The sequence below is a fragment of the Cervus elaphus genome, chromosome 15 (genome assembly GCF_910594005.1).
Source record: "Cervus elaphus chromosome 15, mCerEla1.1, whole genome shotgun sequence".
Taxonomy (NCBI): Eukaryota; Metazoa; Chordata; class Mammalia; order Artiodactyla; family Cervidae; genus Cervus; species Cervus elaphus.
In genome coordinates this window covers 23,480,514-23,503,937 of record NC_057829.1, presented here as the reverse complement: position 1 = coordinate 23,503,937, position 23,424 = coordinate 23,480,514, and the positions used below count along the sequence as shown (strand labels likewise).

The 23,424-nt window shown below is 36.3% G+C and overlaps 1 protein-coding gene across 5 annotated transcripts in view; it reads left to right on the top strand.

Annotated features, from left to right (window-relative positions):
- The window catches only part of CTNNA3 (catenin alpha 3), a 1,812,800-nt gene that overhangs the window by 459,599 nt on the left and 1,329,777 nt on the right, over positions 1-23,424 (top strand). For all 5 annotated transcript variants that reach the window (XM_043926199.1, XM_043926196.1, XM_043926200.1 and 2 more), the window contains exon 7: positions 21,806-22,009. In XM_043926199.1, coding sequence (XP_043782134.1) covers positions 21,806-22,009 — 204 coding nt within the window. The remainder of the gene's footprint in view (positions 1-21,805; positions 22,010-23,424) is intronic.

Sequence of the window (23,424 nt, the reverse complement as noted above, 5' to 3'; positions counted from 1 at the left end):
TGGATTTACATGTATTCCCCATCCCGATCCCTCCTCTCACCTCCCTCTCCACCCGATTCCTCTGGGTCTTCCCAGTGCACCAGGCCCGAGCACTTGTCTCATGCATCCAGCCTGGGCTGGTGATCTGTTTCACCCTAGATAATATACATGTTTCGATGCTGTTCTCTTGAAACATCCCACCCTCGCCTTTAGGTCTTTAAAGCATTTTGTATGTGGTATATAATGGAACATTCTAATCTCTCTGTTTTACATGTGGCTGTCCAAATTTCCCAGTTCTCTTGTTAGACTGTCTTTTTTCTGTTGTATATTCTTGCCTCCTGTGTTTGTATTAACTGACCATAGTTACATGGTTTATTTGGGCTTCCCAGGTGGCACTAGTGCTAAAGACCCCGACTGCCAATGCAGGAGATGAAACAGATGCAACGTAAGAGACACAGGTTCCATCCCTGGGTCAGGAAGATCACCTGGTGGAGGGCATGGCAACCAATTCCAGTGTTCTTGCCTGGAGAATCCCATGGACAGAGGAGCCTGCCTGGGCTACAGTCCATAGGGTAGCAAGGAATCGGACATGACTTAGCAAGCGCATGGGTTTATTTATGGGCTCTCTATTCTGTTCCATTGATCTATGAGTCCATTTTCATGACAATACCATGGCACATATTGTAGGCTTTTGATTTGTGGTTATCATGGACTTCATATACATTGACCCCTATTTATATCTATTTGATTTAAACTGATGGTCATTTAAATTCCAACATATCTAAAAAAATCTACATTTCTTACACCCTGTCTACATTTTCTGAGACCAAACTATGGTGGAGGTGATGAAGATAATGGCAACCTCCTTCAAAAGGTCCCATGCACGCAGTACCGCACTCAGTGCCCCCGACCCTGCAGCAGGCCACTGCCAACCCACGCCTCCACCGGAGACTCTTTCACACTCACAGGCAAGTCTGGGTCAGTCTCCTGTGGGCTCACTGCTCCTTTCTCCTGGGTCCTGGTGCACACAGGTTTTGTTTGTGCCCTCCAAGAGTCTTTTCTCCATCCTGTGTAAGTTCTGTAATTAAACCCCGCTGTCCTCCAATGTCAGGCTCCCTGGGGTTTCTCATGCCCTTTGCCAGACCACCAGGTTGGGAAATCTGTTGTGGGTCCTAGAACTTTCTTAATAGTGCGAGAATGTATTTGGTATAATTGTTCTGCAGTTTGTGGGTCATCTGCTCGGCAGCTCTATGGTGGGGTTAATGGCGACCTCCTCCAAGAGGGCTTATGCCCCACCCAGAACTGCTACACCCAGAGCCCCTGCCCCAGCAGCAGGCCACTGCTGGCCTATACTCTGCAAGAGACACTCAAACACTCAAAGGCAGGTCTGGCTCAGTCTCTATGGGGTCTTCTGGAGTGCACAAGATTTTGTCTGAGCCCTCTGAGCATCTCTCGTGGGTGTGGGGTTTGATTCTAAATGATATTTAACCCCTCTTACCATCTTGCTGGGGCTTCTCCTTTGCCCTTGGATGTGGGGTATCTTTTTCTGGTGGGATCCAACATTCTCCTGCTGATGGTTATTCAACAGCAAGTTGTAACTTTGGAGTTCTCGTAGGAGAAGATGAGTGCAGAAACTGGGCCATAGCCAATCCCCGAGGTAAGGTCAGTTTTCATTCCAATCCCAAAGAAAGACAATGCCAAAGAATGTTCAAAATACCACACAATTGCACTCATCTCACACGCTAGCAAAGGAATGCTCAAAATTTTCCAAGCCAGGCTTCAACACTATGTAAAATGAGAACTTACAGATTTTCGAGCTGGATTTAGAAAAGGCAGAGGAACCAGAGATCAAATTGCCAACATACACTGGATCATCTAAAAAGCAAGAAAGTTCCAGAAAAACCATCTACTTCTGCTTTATTGACAATGTCAAAGCCTTTTGATCTACACCTATGACGGTGTAGATCACAACAAACGGTGGAAAATTCTGAAAGAGATGGGAATACCAGACCACCTTACCTGTCTCCTGAGAAATCTGTATGCAGGTCAAGAAGCAACAGTTAGAATTTGACATGGAACAACAGACTGGTTCCAAATCGGGAAAGGAGTACGTCAAGGTTATATGTTGTCACCCTGCTTATTTAACTTATGTGCAGAGTATATCATGGGAAATACCAGGCTGAATGAAGCACAAGCTGGAATCAAGATTGCAGAGAGAAATATCAATAACCCTAGATACAAAGATGACACCAACCTTATGGAAGAAAGTAAAGAAGAACTAAAGAGCTTCTTGATGAAAGTGAAAGATGAGAGTGAAAAAGTTGACTTAAAACTCAACATTCAGAAAACTAAGATCGTGGCATCTGGTCCCATCACTTCATGGCAAATAGACGGGGAAACAATTGAAACAAGGACAGACTTTATCTTTTGGGCTCCTAAATCACTGCAGATGGTGTTGGAAGCCATGAAATTAAAAGACACTTACTCCTTGGACTATGACCAATCTAGATAGCATGTTAAAAAGCAGAGATATTGCTTTGCCACAAAGGTCTGTCTAATCAAAGCTATGGTTTTTCCAGTAGTCATGTATGGGTGTGAGAGTTGAACTATAAAGAAAGCTGAGTGCTGAAGAAATGGTGCTTTTGAAATGTGGTGTTGGAGAAGACTCTTGAGAGTCCCTTGGACAGCAAGGAGATCCAACCAGTCAATCCTAAAGGAAATCAGTCCTGAATATTCATTGGAAGTACTGATGCTGAAGCTGATGCAAAGCTTATCCAATACTTTAGCCACTTGATGCAAAGAACTGACTCATTGGAAAAGACCCTGATGATGGGAAAGACTGAAGCCAGGAGGAGAAGGGGATGACAGAGGATGAGATGGTTGAATGGCATCACCGACTTGATGGATGTGAGTTTGAGCAAGCTCTGGGAGTTCATGATGGACAGGGAGGCCTGGCATGCTACAGTCCACGGGGTCGCAAAGAGTCACACATGACTGAGTGACTGCACTAAACTGAACTATATTTTCTGTCTTTGATGTCATATTTTATGTCTTCCTGCTTATCCTTTTATTGCTTATTATGGTTGATTTTACATTTTTTTTCTTTTAATATATGTACTAGCTTATTTAAGTGACCTTCAATCCTTACTATATTTTTGTCTTTCCACCTGCTCTTCTCCCTGGATGATTTCCGTTACTCTACCTTCCAGATTGCTTATATGTTATTCTGTGTCACTTAGTCTGTTTCTTATTGCTTCTACTTTTTTATTTTGATATTGTGTTCTTTATATTTTCTAGTTCCTTGTTAAAATCATTTTTGTTGAGATTAATCTTCTTCCCTCATTCAGTTTGCATTTTTATTACCAATATTTTGAACTCTTTGTCTGATAAATTGCTTATTTCTGTTTCATTATTTATTTTTTCAGGGGTTTTCTCTTGCTCTTTCAGTTGAGAGTAGTTCCTCTGCATTTCATTTTACTTAACTTTCTCTGTCTCTATGAATATAGGTGAAGCATTTATCTATTGTGATCTTGAAGAGGTGTTCTTATGTGAGAGCATTCTTAGGTAGACTTCGTATGCCCAATGCCTTTTGTGGGACCGCTGCAATTGATGTGTATGCCAGTCCTGTTTTTCCTCAGGGTGTTCTGGCCACTATTATCTTAGTAGTTGGTGTGACTGGTGGTAGAAGAGCTAAAGCTGGTGAAGGATGTGGAGTGATTTGGGCCAGGGAATTTGCTTGGCTTGAACTGGGAAGTATAGAGACGTGGCAGCTGCTAGGGCAGACCTCTCTGCCCTGCCTGGAGGCAAGTCAGGACCATGCACTCTTCCTGAGTGGAATCTAGTTTCATAAGTCTTTCTACCTGTCCCAGCCATTCTGTTAGCAGCGAATGGGGTTTTTTATTATGTGCAGGACCCTAGGACTAGAACACCCAGTCTGTGACTTGACTTGCTGACTTCACAAAGTGAGTATCTGCCCCTGTGATGTCTCTTTGCCTCTTAATCTCCTCCCAGATGTACAGGTCCTGACCTGATGCTTTTCTTCCAGTGCTACGTAACTGTGTGTGTTTCAGCCTTGGTTTATAGAAGTTCTTTTGTAGTTTCCAGTTCGTTTTCCATGAAATTGTTCCAAATGTATCAGGAAGCATTTAACAAGAGGCTTCCTGTGTGCTGTTTTGGATCTGTCAGGAACCCTCTGGCCCTTATCAATTCCTGAATATTCAGGAATTAAGAGGAGAGGAATTAAGAGGAATCCAGGCATTTCCTTTCTTAGTTTCTCATTATGGTGATAAGTACCCTCTTCTTTCTTTAATAGGGATCGCCTTGTGTTTTGTAAGTCTGGAATTTTAAACTTTATCTTTGCTGAGAATAACTACCTTGATCACAATAAACTGTGGAAAATTCTGAAAGAGATGGGAATACCAGACCACCTGACCTGCCTCTTGAGAAACCTGTATACAGGTCAGGAAGCAACAGTTAGAACTGGACATGGAACAACAGACTGGTTCCAAATAGGAAAAGGAGTACGTCAAGGCTGTATATTGTCACTCTGCTTATTTAACTTATATGCAGAGTACATTATGAGAAACGCTGGGCTGGAAGAAGCACAAGCTGGAATCAAGATTGCCAGGAGAAATATCAATAACCTCAGATATGCAGATGACACCACCCTTTTGGGAGAGAGTGAAGAGGAACTAAAAAGCCTCTTGATGAAAGTGAAAGAGGAGAGTGAAAAAGTTGGCTTAAAGCTTAACATTCAGGAAACTAAGATCATGGTATCTGACCCCATCGCCTCATGGGAAATAGATAGGAGACAGTGGAAACAGTGTCAGACTTTAATTTTGGGGGCTCCAAAATCACTGCAGATGGTGATTGCAGCCATGAAATTAAAAGACGCTTACTCCTTGGAAGGAAAGTTATGACCAACCTAGATAGCATATTAAAAAGCAGAGACATTACTTTGCCAACAAAAGTCCGTCTGGTCAAGGGTATGGTTTTTCCAGTGGTCATGTATGGATGTGAGTGTTGGACTGTGAAGACAGCTGAGCACCGAAAAATTGATGCTTTTGAACTGTGGTGTTGGAGAAGACTCTTGAGAGTCCCTTGGACTGCAAGGAGATCCAACCAATTCATCCTAAAGGAGATCAGTCCTGGGTGTTCATTGGAAGGACTGATGCTGAAGCTGCAACTCCAGTACTTTGGCCACCTCACTCAAAGAGTTGACACATTGGAAAAGACCCTGATGCTGGGACAGATTGGGGGCAGGAGGAGAAGGGGACGACAGAGGATGAGATGGCTGGATGGCATCACCGACCCGATGGACCTGGGTTTGAGTAAACTCCGGGATTTGGTGATGGACAGGGAGGCCTGGCGTGCTGCGATTCATGGGGTCGCAAAGAGTCCGACAAGACTGAGCGACTGAACTGAACTGAACTGAAGACAGTATATATGCCCGTGCCATGTTGATTAAAACCCCTTTGCTCCATCAGAGCTTTGGTCCCCGTGTCTTTCTTTCTCTTCCTCTCTTTCTCTTTATCTATTTCTGGCTGATTCCCTGGAGCACGAAAGCCGGCTGCGTAACCCAGGGAATATTAGCCTCTTTTCTTCTTTCACTTTCTCGTCGTTGACTCCGGACCACCAGGTTCCGGTCCAATAAAGAACCAACACAATGTCGATATATTTTTGATGTGTTTGTGGGGGAGGTGAACTCCTTGTCCTTTTGCTCTGCCATCTTGATCTCTTCCCTTCCATCTCTTTTATCCATTCATCTGTCGGTAGACACTTATTTCCATATCTTGGCTATTGTAAATAATGCTGCAGTGTAAGTTGGTGTGCATGTATCTCTTTGAATTAGTATTTTGTTTTATTTGGGTAAATATCCAGAAGCAAAATTGCCTAATTTATAGTAGGTCTACTTTTTAATTTTTTAAAAAAACCTCCATACTGTTTTCCTTGGTGACTGCACTAATGTACCACCTCACTGACAGTGCACTAGGGTTCTCTTTTTTCCACATCCTTGCCTACATTTGTCGCTTGCTGTATTTTTGATTATAACCATTCTGAGAGGTGTGCTGTGGTATCTCATTGTGGTTTTGATTTGCATTCCCCTGGTGATTAGTGATATTGAGCATCTTTTCATGTGTCTGTTGGTTATTTGTACGATGTCTTTGGAGAAATGTACATTGGGGTCCTCTGGCCAGTTTTCAATTGGGTTTGTTATTTTGATGTTGAGTTGTTTGAATTCTTTGTATATTTTGATTACTTATCCCTTATTGGATATGTCATTTAAGAATATCTTTTCCCATTTAGTAAGCTACTTTTTCATTTTGTTAACTATTTCTGTCTTTATGGAGAAAGCTTTTTAGTTTTATGTAGCCGCCTTTGTTCATTTTTGCTTCTTTTTTCCTTGCCTAGGGAGACAGATCCAAAAAATTTTTGCTAAGATTGATATCAAAGAGGAGTTTTATGGTTTCAGGTCTTAGATTTAAGTCTCTAATCTATTTTGAGTTTATCTCTGTGTAAGGTGTGAGAAATTAGTCCAGTTTGGTTCTGTTGCATGTTGCAGTTTTCCGAGCACCATTTGTTAAAGAGGCTGACACTTTCCAATTGTATATTCTTACCTCCTTTGTTGTAGATTAATTGGCAATATAATCATGGTTATATTTGGGGGTTTTCTATCCAGTTCCATTAATCAGTGCCTGCAAACTCAGTTGCTTCAGTCATGTCTGACTCTTTGCAACTTTATGGACTGTAGCCTGCCAGGCTCCTCAGTCCATGGGATCCTCCAGGCAAGAATACTGGAGTGGGTTGTCATGCCGTCCTTCAGAGAATCTTCTAGACCTCGGGATTGAATCCATGTCTCCTGAATCTCCTGCACTGAAGACAGATTCTTTACCACTGAGCCATCAGGGAAGTCCTCCATTAATCTACATGCTTGGTTTTATCCCAATGCCATTTTTTTTAATTACTATAGTTTTGCAATGTAGTTTGAAATTGGGGAGCATGATTTCTCTAGATTTGTACTTGTGTCACAAGATTGCTTTGGCTCTTTGGAGTTTATCTGCTCCAGGCAAATTTTAGAACTATTTGTTCTAGTTCTATGAAAGAAGCTGTTAATGTTTTGATATATATGGTATTTAATTTGTGGAATGCCTTGAGTAGATTTTATCATTTAAAAAGTATTTCTCAAAAAAAAAAAAAAGTATTTCTCTTCCAATCTATGAGCATGGTATATCTTTCTATTTATTTGTGTCATATTTAATTTCTTTCATCTATTTTTTATAGTTTTCAGGATACAGATCTTTCACTTCCTTGATTAAATTTATTTTCACAGGTATTTTATTATTTTTAATGCAATTGTAAGTGTGATTGTTTTCTTAATTTTTCTTTCTGATAGCTCATCATCAGTGTATAGAAATGGAACAGATTTATGTATATTAATTATGTATCCTGCTATTAGATCTAGTAAGATCTAATAATTTTCCTTTGGTAGAGTCATTTTTACCTCTTTCTTTCCAGTTTGGATTCCTTTTATTTATTTATTTTTCTTGTCTGATTGCTGTGACTAAGATTTCCAACCATATGTTTTATAAAAGTGATGAGAGTGGGTATCCTTGTCTTATTCCTGACCTTAGAGGAAAACTTTCCAGCTTTTTACATTTGTGTATGTTGTTGGCTGAGGGTTGGTCATATGTAGATTATGTTGATGTATGTTTACTCTACACCAATTTTTTATCCTAAATGTATGTCAGAACATATGTCAAAATGCTTTTTGTGCATCTATTGAGATAACTGTATGATTTTTATTCTTCAGTATTTTAGTGTGGCATAGCACATCAAGGGATTTATAGATATTGAATGATTCTTTCATTCCTGGAATAAATCCCACTTGATAATGGTGTATGATTCTTTTAATGTATTATTTGCTAATATTTTGTTTAAAATTTATACTTCTATCTTTATCGGTGATATTCACCTATAATTGTGTTGTTGTTGTTGTGTCTTTTTCTGGTCTTGATATCAGGTTGATGTTGACCTCATTGCATGAATTTGGAAGTATTATTTTGCAATTTTTTGGGAATAGTTTGAGAAACTTAGGTGTTGACTCTTCTTTAAATGGTTGGTAGTATTTTCCTGTGAAGCCCTGTGGTTCTAAAGGTTTGTTTGTTGATAGTTTTTTGATACTGACTTAAGTTTGTTATTAGTAATTGCTCTGTTAATATTTTTATTTCTTCCTGATTAAGTATTGGGAGATTATATGTTTCTAGGAAGTTATATGTTTTTTTCTGGGTTTTACAATTTGTTGGCATATAATTGTAGTGAGCTCTATGATTCTTTGTGTTTCTGCAGTGTTGTTTGTAACTTCTCTTCTTTCATTTTTGATTTGATTTATTTGGGTTCTCTCTCTTTTTCTCTTGATGAGTCTGGCTAAAAATTTATCAATTTTATTTATTTTTTAAAAGAATCAGGTTTTAGTTTCACTGATTGTCCCTCTTTTTAGTCTCTATTTCATTTACTTCTGCTCTGATCTTTATTATATCCTTATTTGTTTTCCTTTTTCTACTTCTTTTTGGTGTAAATATAGATCATTTATTTGAGGTTTTTGTTGATTTGTGGATTAGGCCTTTATTGCCATAAACTTCCTTCTAGAAGTACTTTTACTTAGTACTTTTACATAGATTTGGCCTATTGTATTTCCATTTTAATTTGTCTTGAGATTTTTTTTTATTTACTCATTGTTTTCTTCAATGCCATTAATTATTTAGTAGTATACTGTTTAGGCTTCACATATTTATTTTTTTCTCAGTTTCTTCTTGCAGTTTTCTTGTCTCATGTGGTTGCATTTGGAAAAACGCTTGATATAATTTCAGTCTTCTTTAATTTACTGAGATATGTCTTGTGGCCTAGCATGTGATCTATCCTGGAGAATCTTCCATATTTACTTGAAAAGAGTGTGTATTCTTCAATTTTTGGATGGAATGTGTATTCTGCAATTTTTGGATGAAATGTTTTTTATGTATGTATTCAGATCATTGAATAAATACATAAAAAACATTTGTTTTCGTATTGACTTTCTGTCTGAATATCTGTCCATTGATGTAAGTGGGGTACTAGAGTCCTCTGCTTTTATCTTATTACCATCAGTTTCTTCCTTAATACTGTTATTCACTTTGTGTGTTTAGATGCTCCTATATTGGGTGCATATGTATTTATAATTGTTATATCTTCTGGTTAGATTGATTCTTTTATTACAATGTAATGGCCTTTTTTGTCTCTCGTTACAGTCCTTCTTTTAAAGTCTGTTTTGTCTGATACAGGTATTGCTGATGCAGCTTTCTTTTTGTTTTTGTTTTGCATAGAATATAATTTTCCATTCCCTCACTTTCTAGCACCTTTGGGCTCATTGAAATCAAATCTTTGATATGCACCCCAACTACCTAAGATCAGTATCCTGCTTTTTGCTGCTGTGAATCCCCCAGGGTTCATGGCTGGGGGTGGCTTCAGTGACTGATATCTTAATGGCTACAGCATCCTTTACTTACTGATATGGTAGGTGACATTCTTCATCCACAGGGCCTCTTCTTGGTCATAAATTTGACCAATGTTTGGGAGGCATTTCATGACTGATTTTGTACCATGGAAGGCTTATTTCCAGATTAGATAAAGATTCTATTGATAGGCCACTCAATGTGTTAATTTTTAGGTCAGGCCTTGTTGATAATCTAAAATTCTCTGGATCACCTGTCTTATTAGTCTATTATGACCTAGGGAGTGTTTTCCTTTGTTGTTTCTTCCCATATCTGGAGTGGCACTATTACAATATTCTGTGTAGAGTTAAATATATGATCAACTCTCTTAATATGTTTAAACATCATTAATTTTGTCAGTGGTCTGATTACACATTGGGTAACATAAGAGATACCAATCTTATGAAACAGGATATAAGTAATACAGTTAGCAATGTTAATGAAGTCCTAGTCCAACAGAGAGAGGTACAGGCACAAATAATTTGAAAATAATAAGAGAAAGCATAATAAAACAATGATTAGTGTAACTAGTTTTAATTTGGTTGCAATAAACCATCAAGTTCACAGGTGAGCCAGCTGGAGAAGCCAAGTTCTAGAAAGATCAGGTAGAGAGGGAAACGAAATGTTTCATCTTTCTTTACAAAGGTATACTTTATCAACTTGTTATAGGTTGTAGTGTAAGAGGAAAGATTTTTTTTTTTTTGGTAGAAAATGAAGAGTGAAACCAATGTATTACAGAAAAAGTCATAAGTTATGAATAATATTTATCAATACATTCAGTCTCACATAATTAATCCCTGTTGATCTGGGTGAAGTTGTTAGGTTTTCCATGAGGGTTTTATAATTTCTTAGCCAATTTAGTGATATAACCTAAAAATTATCAGAAATATACTTGTACAAAGTCCTTTTTAAGAATCTTCTTGAGGAAATTCATTTTATAAAAGTATCAGAGTAAAAGCAATGGTTGTTTATAAACAACAAGACTTCAATGCCTGAATAAACATACAGATTTACACTTTGGGTGTGTATATAGGGATCCTTTAAAAAGATAGTTTTCCAGTAAGAGAATCTTTATGTGGAGTGGCAGAAAACTCCTCACAGGAACACACCATTAAGGATGAATAGTAGAACAAAATTGAGGTTAGTCTTATTTGGAAATGTCATGCCAGTTTGATTAATCAGTAAATCAATGTACTTTAGTTTCAGAGCTTATAGATTCAGCTTTCTTAATAGCAGTGATTAAGGCATTTCATAGTACTTATCTGGGAGAAAAAGTGCTTTTGGTTCTAAGAGATTTGCCTTAAAATTTTCTTTTAATAAAAGTTTGTTTTCTTCTAGGGGAAATTACATTCTTAAGTTCATATTTTCCTCTTTTAAAAAGGGATAATATTGCTCCTTTCTGCAGTAATGAAATTGGAATTCCCAGCCCGTGCTTTTAAACACTATGTTAAAGTGTCTATAGCAGGAGACTGGTAGACAATCTGGCTTAGAAACTAAATTTGAAGGAACCATACCAAATATCAAGCTAAGAAATTTGGAATTTATTAAATGATGATTATTTGATTACTGAAGAGAGAAAATAAAACAAATGTTGTGGGATGGTTAATCAGTTGTCATGTGTAGATTCCTGTGGCTCAGATGGTAAAGAATCAGCTTGCAGTGCAGAAGACCTGGGTTTGATCCCTGGGTCAGGAAGATCCCCTGGAGACAGGAATGGCAACCCCCTCCAGTATTCTTGCCTGGAGAATTCCATGGACAGAGGGGCCTGGCAGGCTATAGTCAATGGGGTCGCAAAGAGTTGGACATAACTGAGTGACTAACATAACACACATGTGTAGATTAATTTGTAGGACTAGATGGTTGGAGGCAAAAAGAATCAAAAGATTTTTTTTAACATTTAGAGTAAGAGATAATAAGGATTAAAACTAGGGCAGTTGAAATGGAAAGGGAAGAGATAGATATAAAGAAGGAAGAGTTGACAGTTGTAGTGACTACAAAGGATGAGAATGGAAAATGGCCCAAGATGGCTTAGATATTAAACAGATCTATGATTGGAAGAATGATGGCATGATATCCTCAGTAGGGGGGATGAACTGAATTGGGAGAAGGAAGATCTGATATGAAGTGGAGGAGACAGCCAGAAATAAATTATTAAAAGCTTTTGTATTCAAATATATTTTTTAGAGTTAGTCTTATGAAGGGGAATCATTTGAAAACATGTAAATATGGTATGTTAACTGAAATAAATAATTTAACATTTCCATAACCATTTTTAAAAGAATATTAGTTAAAATTATTCCAAGTCCAGAAGATTCTCTAGTCTCTGGTTTTATTTTAGCAGAGATGCCCATGATTTCCTCTTCATATAGCTATAGATGCAATTAGTAATCAGATTATCACAAAGTCTTTGGAATGTTATATTTACCATGTAAAGTGATCAATTATGGTCACTTTTAGTTCTGCCAAATGTAGCAACTTTTCTATCTAACATGGTCAATCTGTTGGACAAAGCACTTTGCTCAAAATGGATAGGTGTTTATTTGAGAGATATCCTGAGAATAAACTGAGATAAAGAAATGTGAAGTAACTGAAGTTACTGATCTGCTCTTATCTTTAAAAATTTAGTAAAATATAATTTTATTGGTGTTTGGTCTTGTGAGTTCCAGTTTTAATTTATAGGAATCTGATTTTGCTTGAATAAAAATATGGAAGGTGGAAAATTTTAGTCTTTTGTCTTTAGGACACAGTTAGATAAAACTTGGTTAGTGGTGTGGGTCATAATAGAGTGCCATGCTTTCCTCTTTAGGATGTTGATTGCTGCTTTATCACAGAGAACATCGTACAATGGCCATGCTATTCATAGACTTTGGCACCTATAGCTTTTGTTAGTGGCAGGTATTCACTGCTAAGCTCAAGATTCACTGCTAAGTTCAAGGTTAGCTATGGATTTATCATTTACCAGCTTTGTTTGCATATTTTAGTATTTATAGTGGATTTGGAAAGGCAAGAGAGGTGGCAGGCAATTATACTTCAAAACCTCATTAAACTTTATGCTCTGAGTAGAATTTCAAAGCTTGTTCTCTCAGAACAGTTGAAAAAAAAAAAACTTTGTAAACTGTAAATAGAAACTTTTGTTGAAAATACTATAGATTATGAAGAAAATACTGTCAACATATTAGTTTTTATAATAAGTAGCTTAATGGTTGAAAGAAATGGCAAAATATCTCATGTTTTCTTCCATAGATCTGGGGCTGTCTTCATGGGTGTACAACCTTCACAGTGACACGGGACCCCATGTTTGGAAGTTTTATTTTAATAAAATAAATTTATTTAAATTTATTAAATTAAATAAATTTGACCATATATATTTTAATCATCTGAAGTTGCCATCTTGAAATTCTGAATACATTTTTAACAAAGGCTATGAATTTTTGTTTTGAATCCCTTACTGCCACCCAACTATATAGTTCTGCCTAAATCCTTTGGCTACTTTCAGATGAACTTGTACTTTGCTAAGTTCCCATTACCTGATCCCAGCTCACTTTTAACATGTGAAATTCAAGATAGACTTGCAACTAAAATGAAGTCGGCTAATTTAAGTTGATGACTGACATCTAAGCAGTTTGGATTAAGTATAACATATATGTTCACAAAATCTTAGCTCTATTAGCGACAAATGACCACTTGAAGTTGAATAAATAATTTAGTAGGCAGGATCCAAAAGAGGAAAGACCAAAAGCCCTGGAGCAAAGGGAAAAAATGAAATATGAATAGACATGAAGTGCATGCCAACAGTCTCTTTGACTCTTCTCCAAGCCTACTATAAGCCAATCAACTGGCATATGTCATATCCGACAGATGGGAAAGCAGCCTGTGTATATGTATCCAAGTGCAGATGCATGGATCTGTCATGCAGCTGCCAGAGGTTATATTTGTTAAGCTGCCTGCAATGGCCATGAGTTTTGAAGAAGTGAAGTTGCTTTGAGGGAGGCCAATTATTCTTGTTTATTGATAGGCATAGCGGCTTCTTCAATGCCTAGAATGAGTCTGACCATATTTTTCTTCTTACATTACTTAGTCATGTGACTTTTGGACTGGTATATGGACTCAGCATTATGGAGATAGAGGGAGGCCAGAGATAGAGTTGGAATTCTGTTGATAGATGCAGCAATGTGGTAAACAGATTTAGCCATCAGGCGACTGGTCCAGAGATTGAAGATGCGTCAGTTGAAAGCAACTGACATCTTGATGAAAAACAGATGAGGCACATCACACTGACACATCATACAGAAGGTAGTGAGAATAGTCTATTTTATTTGACATTTTCTAACACTGTAGAATTTCTAAATTTGAATATTTCTAATTTGAGTATAGAGCTTAAATGTAATATTAATAAGATGCAATGTGTATGGTGTTATGTTACAGTTATCATTGAAAAGGTGAATGAAAAGTATATACATGACTCTTTTTTGGGCTTGGGGATATTAATGAGGAAGGGGCCGTAGACTGAAAATCATTCTCTATCTGATACACGATCAGTGGGCATTTCGGGGGTAATGAAGCAGCAAGAGTGGCTTGAGCTGGGGATGGCATGAGTGTTCTGACTTGCTGCAGACCCCACTGACTGATCCTCAGTATAAGAGGATTTGGAGGAAGGGGTCACTTTACCTCTAGCAAACAGACTACGGTTTACCAGAGAGCAGGAAAGTCACAGTGCTGACATCAACCAAGGATCCTGACTCTAAAGGAACTTTGTGCTCTTTTCGGGGAGCAATTGCCTTACCTTACTTTGCAAGTCTCCTTAATTTGAACTGTTGGGTGCTCTACTCTTTCCATCAATTGTAAGAGTTTATATTTCCTGTTGACTCATGGAATCACTGAGGACAATTTTGAAATTTCATCACATTTTTTTCCCTGCCAGATCTTCAAATATGAAATGAGCAGGCATAGTCACAATTCAGTTAAATTGAAAAACCTTTAAATTTAGTAATTTCTCATCCAGACTACAGAAAAATATTCCTATTCATTCTTACCTAAATTAGTTTTCATTGACACCTGATACTTCTTTCCCATTAGCTATCTTGATATATATCCCTGATAGTCTCTCTCTAGATAAAGTGATCCTTCCAAGCACTGACTTTGACCTTCTATTCAATTACTTTTAGGGAGAAAGAGACCTTACCACAATTTTGCTTAGCATTCATAAAGGTAAACTAGTGTTTTGTGGCAACCTGACTAGAAAACTTTCAAATGGAGCCCGATGATGGAATCTTTCTTCATGGCATTATGCATTGCTAAATTTAGTATGTAGATTTATGCTCTTTGAAGCACAAGCTGGAATCAAGATTGCCAGGAGAAATATCAATAACCTCAGATATGCAGATGACACCACCCTTATGGCAGAAAGCAAAGAAGAACTAAAGAGGCTCTTGATGAAAGTGAAAGAAGAGAGTGAAAATGTTGGCTTAAAACTCAACATTCAGAAAACTAATATGGCATTGGGCCCATTACTTCATGGCAAATAGGTGGGGAAACAGTGACAGACTATTTTTTTGGGCTCCAAAATCACTGCAGATGGTGATTGCAGCCATGAAATTAAAAGACACTTACTCCTTGGAAGGAAAGTTATGACCAACCTAGACAGCATACTAAAAAGCAGAGACATTACTTTGCCAACAAAAGTCCATCTAATCAAGGCTATAGTTTTTCTAGTAGTCATGTATGGATGTGCAAGTAGGACTATAAAGAAAGCTGAGCACTGAAGAATTGATGCTTTTGAACTGTGGTGTTGGAGAAGACTCTTGAGAGTCCCTTGGACTGCAAGGAGGTCCAACCAGTCCATCCTAAAGGTGATCAGTCCTGAATATTCATTGGAAGGACTGATGCTGAAGCTTAAACTCCAATACTTTGGCCACCTGATGCGAAGAACTAACTCATTTGAAAAGACTCTGATTCTCGGGAGGATTGAAGTCAGGAGGAGAAGGGGATGACAGAGCATGAGGTGGTTGGATGGCATCACTGACTCAATGGACATGAGTTTGAGTAAGCTCTGGGAATTGGCAATGGACAGGGAAGCCTGGCGTGCTGCAGTCCATAGGATCGCAAAGAGTCGGACATGAATGAGCTACTGAACTGAACTTAATGCTCTTTAACAGCATATCACACTGCATAAAATCAATATCTTGTGGCTCAGCTGGTAAGGAATCTGCCTGCAATGCGGAAGACCTGGTTTCATAATGTTGTTCTTCATCTATATACCAAAGCTATGAGAATGTTGTAATATCCAGAGAGGGACATATTAGACACCTAACATTTATAATAATAGAAAAACCAGTAGCCTTTGAAAGTGTTCTATAATAGTGAAAGCTGAATTTGGGGGCTGAATTGTTAAGGAGTTTTGTAATGATTCTCTTATCATCTAAATGTCATGCTGAATAATTAAACTCAGTAGCTGGTTGGTTTCATTACTGCCAATGTGCATGACACAAGAGCTTATAGTAAGCTGCTTCTTTTCCTTCGCTTTCTTTTTTAAATTTATTTTTTAATTGGAGGAAAATTGCTTTAAAATGTTGTGTTGGTTTCTGCCATACAACCACACAAATCAGCCATAATTATACATATATCTCTTCCCTTTTGAGCCCCCCTCCCCTCCCACTGTCCCACCCCTCTAGGTCATCACAGAGCACCAGACTGAACTGTCTGTGATATATAACAACTTCTCACCAGCTGTCTGTTTTACACCTGGTAATGTATATATGTCAATGCTACTTTCTCAGTTAGTCCCACATTCTTATTCCTCTTTTTAAAAGGGATTTTAGGGCAGACATGACTTTCAGAATTTTACAATTACTCAGTACAACTGTGCCACCTGGCTGCTCATTCTTCTGTGTTCTACTATGTACAGTCCACTCATGAATCCAGAACTTGTACTTGACCTGTTATTTCTCCCAAAGGACACAATTATAGACAGAAGTGGAAGGTGGAATCAAATAGAAATAGAGCACAAATGGGATTACTTATTTTTTCTAGTTGCCCCCTCTGTACTTTTTCTCTCCTTTGTTGATGAAATTGCTTTTTGGGAGAACTCCACAGACATAACAACTGGCATGAACCTTCACAAAGCAAGAACTATTCAAATATTTGTTTAAATTTTACAAGTTTGTATTCAGTTAGGTTTTCAATCAGTTTGGACATAGAAGGTAGGACACACATGACATTACTGAGACAGTTAAGAATTAACACTACTTGAAAATTTTGGAGCATGTTATATGCTTGGTGACATTATTGTGTATAAAAATTATCTGTATTATCTGTATGTTCAGTGTAGAAGAATAAGGTAATCATCATTGCTTATATATTATTAGTACTTTCTCTTTACACATGGCTTGAAAACCGACTATGGTTAGATATAAAACAAACATGTAAACACATATTTCCAAATAGATAATAACAGACAACTTGTTTCTTCATTGAAACATGTTGCCTTAGCATATTCTGTTAAGAATATACACTAAGACGTATTCAATATTATATTCAGTAGTATAATGAAAACAACATGGAAGTGCTTATGTTAAAATGCTCTTAAACAGAGATTTTGAAAACAGAAGAATCTTTGAAGGTTTATTTTATTATTGATATAACCAGATAAAAGCTGAAGCAAACAATCCATGATGTGGTGCGGTGCATGGACTGAATGGTTGAACTCTTGACAGAAATATGTCTAGAAGAGGTTACTACCTCAGGTGAAATTAATTAGATAATTGAAAATATTTATTGGTGTTCTGGTAAAGCCACCATCATAGTACTCATTGGGCTATTTAAGTGTTTTTCACCTATAATTTAGAGGAAAAAATTTAAGGTAGCATGCACACATCTAATTTGTTTAATAAGCATATTGAATGACTTTCTAAAATATTCTTCTGTTGTAACAAATATACAATAGATTATGAGTTATATACATTTTGGTTTTATATAAATGAATATGTAGTGAAATTTGTAATTTACACTAATAATTTACTAATATTTATTGATAATCTTGCTAATTTATAGTTTATTTTTCACATTTTGCCTTTTTACATTTTTTAATATCTGAAGTTCCATTCTTTAGGTTATTTAAGTGGAAACACATTATAGTAAGGGATATACCAGACAAAGGAGAGCCTGTGAGTTCTCTCAGTAGCATATTCTGTTGATAATCTTAAGGAGAAATTTTGTTCCATTTTTATCACTCACTCTGAAGACTGATAACATAGTTGCTTGGGAAACATTATTTATGCTTTGTGGTTATTACTTCTGCTGTTCTCAACTTGAAGCACTGCGTGTGTTTTTGTGAAGAATGTTAATACTTGATTATAATCATAGCCACATCTCTTTTGATAGGCAATTTCACTTTGAGAATAGGTGTAAGACTTTTAGTGTTTTGAATGTAAATCGCATCTATCTCATCAAAATACAGAGTGTTTGAATGATGAATAGGGTTTATTACATCATGTTTATTAAAACTAAGAAAACTTTTTCCAAGCTTATTGGTTTTATGCTTTGGCTTGTTTAAGATTTTTAAACTTCCTATATGTCCTGGTAAGGCATGACCAAAGTCTTGCTTAGAATTTGAACTATATTAGAGGATTAATAAATATTTATAGTAGAATGAATGACTATCTGATACACATCTGTGTAACATACAGAGATTTCTGTTGTAGCAAGTGTAGCTTTCTTTGTAGTACTCGATGTGCTGATCATCTGGCGTAGACGGTAGTGCATATAAAGGTAAATATAATAGTAACAAGGAGGTGGAGATGGCACCTATCCCACCAGTTCTTAAAATAGTTATAAAGCTACATTATATAAAATCTTATATGAAAGGCACAGGTTTTATTTTCCCCACTCTACATGAATGAAATACAGTCTTAGGCAGTTTAAATCACTTTCTCAATGTGGGTGAAAGAGCAAGATTCATACTCAGGGTGTTCTGACTTCTAAGCTCACTGAAAAAAGAGTGCCCTGGTACTTTGAGGTCACATGTCTTTATTTTTTAAAAGACATATATTAACTAAACATATTTGTAATGATGAAACAACATAGGAAAATTAAAATCCTTCAAGTTAATTGATATAAAAACTTGATATATTTCATTCTGATAAATACTGGAAACATTATATCTTTCTGTTATGATTCCAAAATAGTTTATTAATTTCTAGAATCCAAAATAATAATACATGTTTGATTCATAATTGCCATTTCCTCTTTTAAACTTTTTAAGAATTTTTATTTTCAATTAGTTTGCAATTTCAGAAGTAATACACAATTAGGCTATAATTTAAAAATTAAAAATTTGACCACCCTTCCAATCCGGTTCTTTTCAGAGATAGCAATTGTCATGGCACTTAAACTTTTTCCCAGCCTCCAATATACTTATATATACTCAGAGAAAATATCAAGCATTATAATGTGCTTGTTTTTTTCTAACATATATACACTGTGCATATTATTCTGAGATTTTTTTTATTCTATAATATATTCTGGCAGTCTTTCCAACTTATCTTGTATAGATTCACCTCACATTGTTCACTTCCAAATACATGAGAGCCATCATCTCGATCTTCTCAAATGTTAACATTTCTGTGCTTCTCAAGGCCACAGGGTTTTCTTTCACCATAACTCATATTGAATAAAATAACCCTTACATTATTTTTTCTTTCCTGAAAGATAGGCTTTAGGGTACAACAGAAAAAAAAAAAAAAAAAGATTAGCAACGACGATTTAAACTACAGCTACTCCAGTAAAAGATTTAGTTGCATTCTAAATTGGGTTGGTTACCACACTCTCAGTCCAGGGTCATATACATCTTTTAAATTTTAAAATACCTGTGAATGTGCATATGATTTTACAATTTGATCATTTTTTTACAGGATCTGATTTTCCTATTGTACTATTATATAGATTAGTGCAGCGTATATTCTGTTTCTGATTACACAACTCTCAGCCTTTTAGGTAGTTTTCTGTGTCCTTTTAAGTTCAAATTGGATGCTTTTACTGTATTATTCTAGCGATAGAATCTGTCTCTTTACTTTGGTTTGTTTTCAGGTTTCAGAGTGTTATGCCTCATGCTTTAAGTTTCACAAAATTATAACCCAGATACCTGTTTAAGTTGATCTGATAAAATAAGATCTGTATAAGATTTCCTCAAAATTTTCAATTCCATTGTTCTGTCAAAATCCAAAACCCTCCCTTAGAATCCAGTGAGTTCTCTGGAACTCATATCTGTTTTGCCTTTAATCATCTTGATTACACACCAAATTGTCCAGGGCTATGCCTGGTCAATTAATTCTTAACTTTCAATTCTTTCATTTCAGATTGGATATGATTTGGTGACTGAATAACAACAACACATCACATTGTAATTCTATGTTTGTGTGATTATTTGATTAATATTTGTCAGTACTTCTAGACCTGGGTTCAATCCCTGGGTCAGGAAGATCCCCTGGAGAAGGAAATGGCAACCCACTCCATTACTCTTGCCTGGAAAATCCCATGGATGGAGGAGCCTGGTAGGCTACAGTCCATGGGGTCACAAAGGGTTGGACACCCCTGAGCGACTTCACTGGCTGGCTAGGCTGTGAGCCCTGTGAAGAGGGCAGGGATGTTCTCCATTTTGTTACCAATTCCTACTATCTGGTACATACTAGGCTCTTCAGATGAACTCAAAACATAAGAAAGGAACAACTGAAGAGGGCTTGAGATCAGAGCACAGACAGAGAAGTTAGCCATGAAAATAGTATATGTGCTGCCGAAGCGAGCACTAGCCTTGAAATAAATGGTGGTTAGGGGAAGAAAGTGAGAGAGGGACAGAGAGAGGGAGAAGTGGAAATTTTCCTTGAAGACAGAGGAGATAAATTTAAGATATTTAACCAATTTTCTATAAGATCTTTTTCTAGTTTATTTTTTAAATTATATCACATAATATATGAACATTACACAGCACTATTTTTTTCTTTTTGTGTAATTATTTCAAAATTATACTGTCTCTCTGTAATGATTTTCTCTTCCTATCTTGGTCTGGAGCTGTAGCTTTTAAAATTTTATCCTGGATATTTTGATCTCCAGATTATTTTTCATAATATGATATAGTGCAATCATCAATGTGAGATTATACCTATACATAATATACACACAGAATACCTCTCTCTCTCTATATATATGTAAATATATATATATAAGACTGCATACTCTGAAGATCAATGATTTTTAGTGTGTTTTTGTGTGTAAAGACTCACACGTACACACACATTTTGAAGATCACTATATGATTTCATTTTATGTTAAAGCATCTACAGAGAGCTTATATTTGCTACTCCTTCTCTAATTATCACATTATGCCCAAACCTTGAAAAGTTTACTCTCTTGATGTATTTTAATAAAGGACCCTTAGAGCCTCATATTTTTTACCCTTTCTTCAAAGTCTGTAGATTATCTTGACTTCTATTTCCTGAAGACATATCTAATGGAAACCTTAAAAATACCATGTCAGCTTCCAGTGGTGGGAAATGGCTGGAAGTTGTAATTAACGGGAAGATGAAATTTTACTTTCAAAATGAATAATTAAAATTCAGAATTCTCTTTGATATGTTTGTGTTAAGGTTAATTAGAGTTTTGATTTATAGTGAGGCATAATGAAAACATTATTGAATTAGGTATTATAAGACCTGAATATTTGCTTGCGCTTCACCATTTATTAGCTTAATGACCTTGGGTAAGACAGTCTCAGTCTCTTTCACCATTGATTGAAATGCGTGGTTAACAATATCTTTGCTGCCTACCTCTTTATAGTGTTGTCAAGATGAGATAATACAGGTGAAAACATTTTGTGAACAATGAAGTGCTATATGAAAATGACTATTGTAAAGAACAGTTAATATGTGCCAGACACTATATTAAGCATTGATATTATTCTTACAGCAGTTTTATGAGATAAACAATGTTAATATTTCCAGTTTTACAGATCAGGAAGGTGAGGCTTACAGTACATAAGACACCCGAGTGAACTCGCACCATTGATGAGTGGAAAGGACAAGATTTGAAGACAGATTTGACTGACACTAGAACCAGTGCTCATAATTTCACGATTTTTGTTACTCAGGTGAATAATAATCGCTTTATAGAATGATGCGTGAACTGGGTGAGGCAGTAAAAACACAATTCTCTTTCTCATCAGGCATGCATTCTAAATGTGAAAACAAAATAATAATAATAAAAAAAATAGAATATCATGGAGTTCTAACCATCGAAATATGTTTTTCCTTTAGAGTTTAATTGTCTTGGATCCACTCACAGTGACTGAGGAGGAAATAAGACCGTGCCTAGAGAAACGCCTTGAAGCCATTATCAGTGGGGCTGCTCTGTTGGCCGACTCCTCCTGCACAAGAGATTTCCATCGGGAGCGGATCATTGCAGAATGCAACGCCATTCGCCAGGCTCTCCAGGACCTGCTTTCAGAGTGCATGAGCAATGTAGGTGACTGGTTTTCCCTGACCCCATACACTGGGAATGTGTTGAGGCTCTTTGTGTTACAAAACGTGATAAATTGTGAATGAGTACATGATATTACATGGATTGAGCTTTTGGGTTGGCTTCTGCATGAACTGCTCCCAGAGTACAGCAAGGAGATAGGAGTTTTTAGGGATGGAATTCAACCAGAAGGTTATTTATACTTGATTGTTTTGCTTGATACAGTATCTAAATTCTAGTTGGAGAAGGGAGTCAGGACTGGAGTTGCACATCAATTTAAAGGATGAAAAGAAGACAAAGAAAAGGGCAGGTTGCTCAGAATTACGTTGTTGATTAAGAGTTAAAATTTAGATGGTATTGGGTAAAGTCAATGCTGTAGGGATCAGGGGACATTTAAAAAAAATTTTATTTATTTTCGGCTGCTCTGGATCTTCCTTGCTGTGCACCTTTTTCAAATATGATATAATGTCATAGATTTCTTGCAATTTTAGCTCTCTCTCAGGAATATTAGAAATGATGTCTGAATTTAGACAAATGCAAAAATATTTGTTTCAAGGTTCTTTCGGTATCATTTATGATGTAGTCTTTATATATCTATATATCTATATCTAATATATATATTTATATACATCCACCTAAGGAGTATCTATGACTACTTAGTTTCATTTTTAAAATAAGAAAGTCTTAAGGTCATCGTCAGCTATATATTCAGTATCATGGGTATTACTCCTTAAATAATAGAGGTAAAGAAAAGAAAAAAATGTATAATAGAAATATTTTGTTCATCTGCTTTAAGTGGGATAATTCAAGAGTTACGAAGGTATATTTTGAAAATAATGTGTTACAAAGCATACCATTTTTTACATTTGAGGTTGAAGATTTAGGATTGTTCAGTATAAGTAATTTATGTGAGTAATTGAAATGTGCTAAAATTAGTTAGTGAGTTTTAAGGATACTTCAACACATTTGATGTATCTCCGTACTCTTAATATTTGATGACTTTGGCTCCTGACCAAAAATCTCTAGCCCGTCAAGAAATCAAAGTTGCAAAGCAGATTTTGTTAATAAGAACATATTAATAATGTCATGTGCTGTTTCTGAAGCTGGAATATCACCATTTTTAGCATATAATATATTTTTAGTGAAAGATTTTAAAAGGAATTCACCAATTCTAAGAAACTCAGAAGATAATATTGGGTTGAAATTCCTTCTCCCTTGAAGTATAAACAATTAAAATTATTATTTTCATTTTGTAGATAAAATATGATAAAGTTACATATATATAAGTTTATTTTATCTATGAATTATAAAATTGTAGGTAAAATAATTTTATTAAATATAGATAAAGTTATTCTTTCAAATACAAACACAGCATGCACATGCACATACTCACCTACATACATAGGCAAGGATGGCT